General features: G+C 33.3%; 1 protein-coding gene across 2 annotated transcripts in view; it reads right to left on the reverse strand.

Annotated features, from left to right (window-relative positions):
* Positions 1–5,204, reverse strand: part of agbl1 (AGBL carboxypeptidase 1) — a 250,858-nt gene extending 245,654 nt beyond the window's left edge. For both annotated transcript variants that reach the window (XM_066701926.1, XM_066701925.1), the window contains exon 1: positions 4,970–5,204. Coding sequence is in view for 1 of the 2 variants with exons in the window: in XM_066701925.1 (XP_066558022.1) it covers positions 4,970–5,020 (51 nt within the window). In the remaining variant the exon portion in view is untranslated. The remainder of the gene's footprint in view (positions 1–4,969) is intronic.
* Positions 5,205–6,000: the final 796 nt, after the last annotated feature.

Below are 6,000 nucleotides of genomic sequence, written 5' to 3' on the forward strand. Positions count from 1 at the left end.
GATAAGGTATTGATGTTTTAATCCTATGGTTACTCATAAATAAAATACATAATCATTAATGTCTTGCTTTTTATGAGATTTTTGGTTCTTTTTTATCTCCTAAGATTAAGACTGATACATATTTTTAATGCTAAGCATTTAACATATTTTAATTTGCCAATTTAATGTCACTTGCATCCATGTGTCATGTTGTCTGCATATGAAACCTCACCCTGATATTTCATCATTAATGTTTATTTTTACATATGTCAAAGTTGTAAATCTCTCAATAAGTTTTATATAATTTGAAATACTTAAAAAAATATATATATTATTTGATATGGAAATACATTTTTTATTTTATATATATTTAGGTATTCTATTAAAGAATTTATGTTTCACATTTTTTACACTGTATATTTACAATTAATTGAATGGTAACCAGTGGTTCAGCACATGACCAGTTCAATGGCGTTACTTTGATATCTAAAACTAAACTGTCGGTTTGCTGGTTACTCTGCAGTAGCAGCTCCAAATGCATAGATCTGCAAGACACTCTGAGTATCTTTATTCCAGCTTTATGAGATACTGCACTGAATTATGTCTGAACTTATACCATTCCCCATAGTTGTTATATGCAATGGACTGATATTACTTTTCATGACTACAAGTACTGGGTCTTTAATGTAAATGCATTTGGAACACGAACACTTGAATACTAAAAATGTATTATTAAGAACATATATCAAAGAGCCTTTTACAAGACTGATCGGTGTGGGCATAGACAAGGCTTTAAACAGTGCAGTAACCAGTGTGTTAATGCCCCCTCCCCCGCCAGATTTCAATGGAAAATTCTATACCAGTATCAGTAAAACCACAGCATGGGATATGGGTCTTCTGTCAATGTTGAATGTTTTATACAAGAAATATCCTTATTGAACTGATGCAGTGAGTCCCTTTAAATTATCTGAAAACAAATAGTAAGAAAAATTATTTTAATAATACAGCACAGGCCTGCGTTACAGATAACACAGGTGTGGCATTCAATGGATCTAAAAACAAGAAATAATATTGCTACAAATACTATAAAATATAGGTAATGAAATGGCAAATGGAAGCTACACAGATATTTGTGCTTGCTTGTTTTACTACAGCAACTTCAGTGCTAACGGAAAATACATTTATAACAATGTCTAAGTTATATTTTTTATACTTTTCTCTCTTTTGGGGCATGAAATAGGTAGCAACGCAAAGCACTTTGAAATGGCTCTATTACAGCTGCGTACACCATTGCAGAAAACGCACTTTTCAACACTACAGTGCCTTTTCAACAGGGCTGTTTGTGTTGCATTTAGTAAGTTGGCAGTGTCTTTATTCCGTGTGCCAGTGGGCAGCACTGGCTGAAGGTCGAGTGGAACCTTCAGTCTTGTATAGTTGGACTACTGATTGGCAGTGCCAACAAGAAATAAATGCTAACATGTCGCCAGCGCTACACCTTATACAAAATAATTAGCATCATGATCAAACAGGTGACTGATCAAGGTATTGATCCAGAGACCTGCTGTGTTTGCAACGTGATCAAGATTGAATTCCAAGGAAAGTTAGAAACTTGCTGAGCCGATCAGATTACAGGCGGACAAGAGCCATATCACCTGCGATTCTTCAATTGTTTATGAAAATGACCGCATATACATAAAAATAAACAAAAAAACTTTGTAAACTGGTGTATAAATTGGTATGCACATATCTTAGTAGACTTTTATAAAAATAATTATGAAACATAAATAACCAGTTATAAGAAATCATAAAACTGAAATATGAAATATTATGCAACGCAAAAGTGCTTTAAAAACGAATAATAAAATACAGTACCCTACACCTAATACAAATGAATTAGCATCATGATCAAACAGGTTCATTGATCCAGGGACATGGGTTTGCAACGTGATCAAGACTGAATTCCAGACAGATGGCAAATGAGAGCTATATCAGGTGCAAATCTGCTAATAAAATAAATAATTATAAAATATAATTTTATGATGGATGTTTAGAAAATCACGTGTTTCAGCAATCAACACAATTATAAATCTGTCACAATTACTAATTTTATTTCAAAGCCCAGTAGCAACGCGTAAGATGCCCTTTCTTCTAATCATAAATGTAACTGCTATTATGTACAGATTTGGAGTTTTCTATTAGCGGGTGGGTCAAAGTTTTGATTTAATCCAGACCCTAGTTTCTAACCCTATCCCTAACCCCTAACCTCCTTATAAATGTGATTAACAGCAGAACTCAGATAATGTGCATAAGATATTCATGGTATTTTATTCCTGTGCTATTCATACATCGATTAATTAAGAGTTGGTGCCCATTATTGTAAAGTGTTACCCTTAATAGTACTTTACTTAACTACTTATACTCTATACCTGGCCTGTTAATGTGTTACATTGAATAATTAGCACTGCAAGGAATCCATTATGGTTAACATCTTTAGCACATTTTGCCCTCTGTCAGAAAATGGCTAGGTTGCTTCAGTCTCAAGGAAGCCCTTCTCTGCAGTGTTTCATAAAGAAACAAGAGAAATACAGACGAGCTACAGCAGGCAGGCTCAAGCAACGCCTCTGCAGACTCCTCACTGCTGGCTCTGCACACAGCCAGCTGAAAATACATTACCATTTCTCTCTCCATCACTCTGCCCCCTCCTATTTTCAGTCCTTTCAGCCACTGCTAGACTCCACAACTCATCTCTCTGCCTACAAACTGTAACATCTTAACACTAGCAGAGCACCATTAGTTTTAGTGTTTCTAGGTATAACACTTTACGTTTGGTATTGTATCCTATATTTAAACACACACATATTTATACTCATTGTTTTGTTTTACCACTTTACATACATACATTTTGTGTTCACATATGTATATTTGAATACATCAAAATTCAAATTATCACACTGCTCAAGAGATTGTGATTTGCATGCCTCAGTTCAATTTGTACATTATTTAGCTTTTTCTTTTGAGAAAGTTATTTGAAAAAAAAACATAATAATAAAGAAAAGTCTTCCAAAGACATACTATGATAATTCCTCATGTTGTTACCATCACAGAATGTACTTGATAACATTGCTATTTAAAGACATTGCAGAAAGGTGTTAAAATAAGTTGTCAGATCGTGTTAACATCAGGCAGCTAAGTTCAGTCTTTCAAATTAGCAATGTATGTGACTTTGGACATAGAGTATTTCAACAGAGACATAGAGTATTTTATGTAGAGAGACTACTATTTAGCCTAATGACAATTATCAAAATCATTCCTGAAATTTACTGGAGCATATCAAATGCTTTTTTTCACTTTCTGAACTTACTCTAGGTAATTTTCTTTCTCTTCTTGTCACTTATAATGAATCACCTGACAGGTTTTAGATTATGTTTTGTTTGTGTTCAGTAAATCTGGAGCATATTTAACTTCACATCAATAATCTCAGAAGATCATGTTTTAATTTAAACATATCGATTTTTGGATTTTTTGGAAATACTGTTAATATATTTATTTCAATGTTCATAATTGTTACAATTTTAATAGGTATTTATAGTTCAATTGAATTAATTCTGTGCTCAGTCCTGCCAGTGAATAGTGCATTCACATTACCATTTACAAAACATCTGTGCTGCCTCCTGAATAATCCTATACTACATAATATAAATCCAATACCACAGTTTTTATTTCACTGTGCTACTTTCTAAATTATGTTTGACAATGTTTTCCTTGTAAACTTTAAAAGTTGGCTTGGGTAAAGTCATCAGCAAATTGAATACTTAATAACAACAGCAACAACAACAACAGGAATAAACATAATCATCACCCCTATAATATTCATGATAATAATAATAATAATAATAATAATAATAATAATAATATACATCATTTAGAGAGATATGACTCATCATATAATTCCTTTCACAAACAAATTCATAAGATTGCTGTGACACTATGACATAATAGACTGTTCACAGTTGGTACATGTAAAGTACTGAAAGTAACAAGTAAATGAAAAGTACAAGTAATATACCTGTATCATTACAATTAGTTCAAGTTCAGACAAGATAGCAAATTCTATGCACATTTCATTCATATTACATTCAAAAGGATTACATTGCATTATTACTTTTATATAACAATACATTTATTCATAACAATGATGGCTGAATATGAGATTAGTTATTTGTCATACCTACCAGAAATCTGGATTTGTGGGGGATGCTGTTTTTCTGTATATGGTATAATAAAACATATATATATAGATAGATAGATAGATAGATAGATAGATAGATAGATATACACATACATACATACAATACAACAAATAATAGTTAAATACAAATAATTGGAATTAAAAAGTGGAATAATTATAATGTAGCTTATCATACTATTGCTGCAGAAACTATAGATTTTTCAACAATTGTTCCAATATTTACTGCTTAAAAACTATGGTCAATGTGTTTTTAGCATTGCTCTTTCTGCATTAGCAGATGCTACAGATTACTGAAGTGGCTCCATTACCTTGTACTACTGTTTTTATTGTAGCTGCTGTGGTATCAATTGAAGCCGCATATAAATAAAATATATAGTACTTTATATGCAATTTTAATGTTTATCTGCTTTCATTTTCGGGGCTCCAGTATATAACTTTATAATTTTGCGGGGGGGGAATATAGTATTAAGAAATATTTTAAATATGTGTAATAAATTAACAGTACAAGTGAGTAGCTAAGCTTCTGGAACAACACTCCTCAGGTATAATGTTGTTGTTTTTCTCTATTTCTCATAGCTCCGTTGTTGCTGAATAGGAAGAAACCACTTCTGTGGACATCCCTCCCTACCCTGCCTGCTTACTTAATCTGGACACATCGGAAACGGTGTGCGGCACATCAGAGAGAAGACTCGCAGACACACACATACAGCCTCACACAAATGCACTCCCACTGCCTCCTACCTCCAGTGTAGACAAGAGGACCTCCAGTCCGCTGGGGCCTTGACCTGCCATGCTAGGCCGCACTCTCTCTGTAAACAGGAGAATAAAGACAATCACAAAGCTCTCCTTGTGTCCCACAACAAGAAGCACGGCAGCTCCACACTCCCTGGCAAATTTAAAAAGAAAGCATGTTAGGGGAAGGGGGGTACTGTTGGTGGGGGAGTTTTCTTACAGACTGAAATACTATCTCCAGAGATAAATCCTTCTCCCCATTTGTGCTTGGACGTTGAGATGAGTTTCCTATATAAAGGGCCTGACAGGCTCAGGGATTAAGGAGAGCTGAGCGCTCCAGATGAGAATGCCAGTTTTTTTTTAGGAAAGTGAGAGAGAGCGATAGAGAGAGTTGGGGAAGAGAGAGAGGGGGTGAGCAAATATATAGAGTGTGTGTGTGTTTGTGTGTGGGCTTCTTCACAATTCACTGTGGCATTGCAGGGAATGGAACTACGAAAGAGAGAAGAAATAGACCAAAACATTGTTGTGTTAAAAAAAAAAATACTAAGAACCTTTTGAATATAAATGTCAACCATTCACCTTTTTTTTGTAAAGATACAGTAAGAGTATTGTATATAATTTACACTAGATTGGTAACATTCCAGACTGGTTGTGTTACTATCATATTTTGATCATTGTGTTTGTAGTGGTATTTATTTTTATGATGTCTCTTTATTTATTTATTTATTTATTTATTTATTTATTTATGTATGTATGTATGTATGTATTTATTTTTACAGAGAACTACTCTTTGTCAATTAAACAAAATGTGAACAGGAAAACAGTACATACAAGTGGCTATAAAATACTGTACAAAACACATAATATAAGGTGCATCAATGTATTTTTGTTCTGACTTTCATAAAATGACAGCAAGAAACTGTAGTGTATGACATCAACCCCATATTTATTTTTCTAAATACATTTGTTCTCAAGCCTTTAGAATTCCATTTAAATAAATGCTGTTTTCTTTAATGCAAGTATGCATCCATTAATATAAT

The sequence above is a fragment of the Amia ocellicauda genome, chromosome 4, assembly GCF_036373705.1.
Source record: "Amia ocellicauda isolate fAmiCal2 chromosome 4, fAmiCal2.hap1, whole genome shotgun sequence".
NCBI classification, from domain to species: Eukaryota; Metazoa; Chordata; class Actinopteri; order Amiiformes; family Amiidae; genus Amia; species Amia ocellicauda.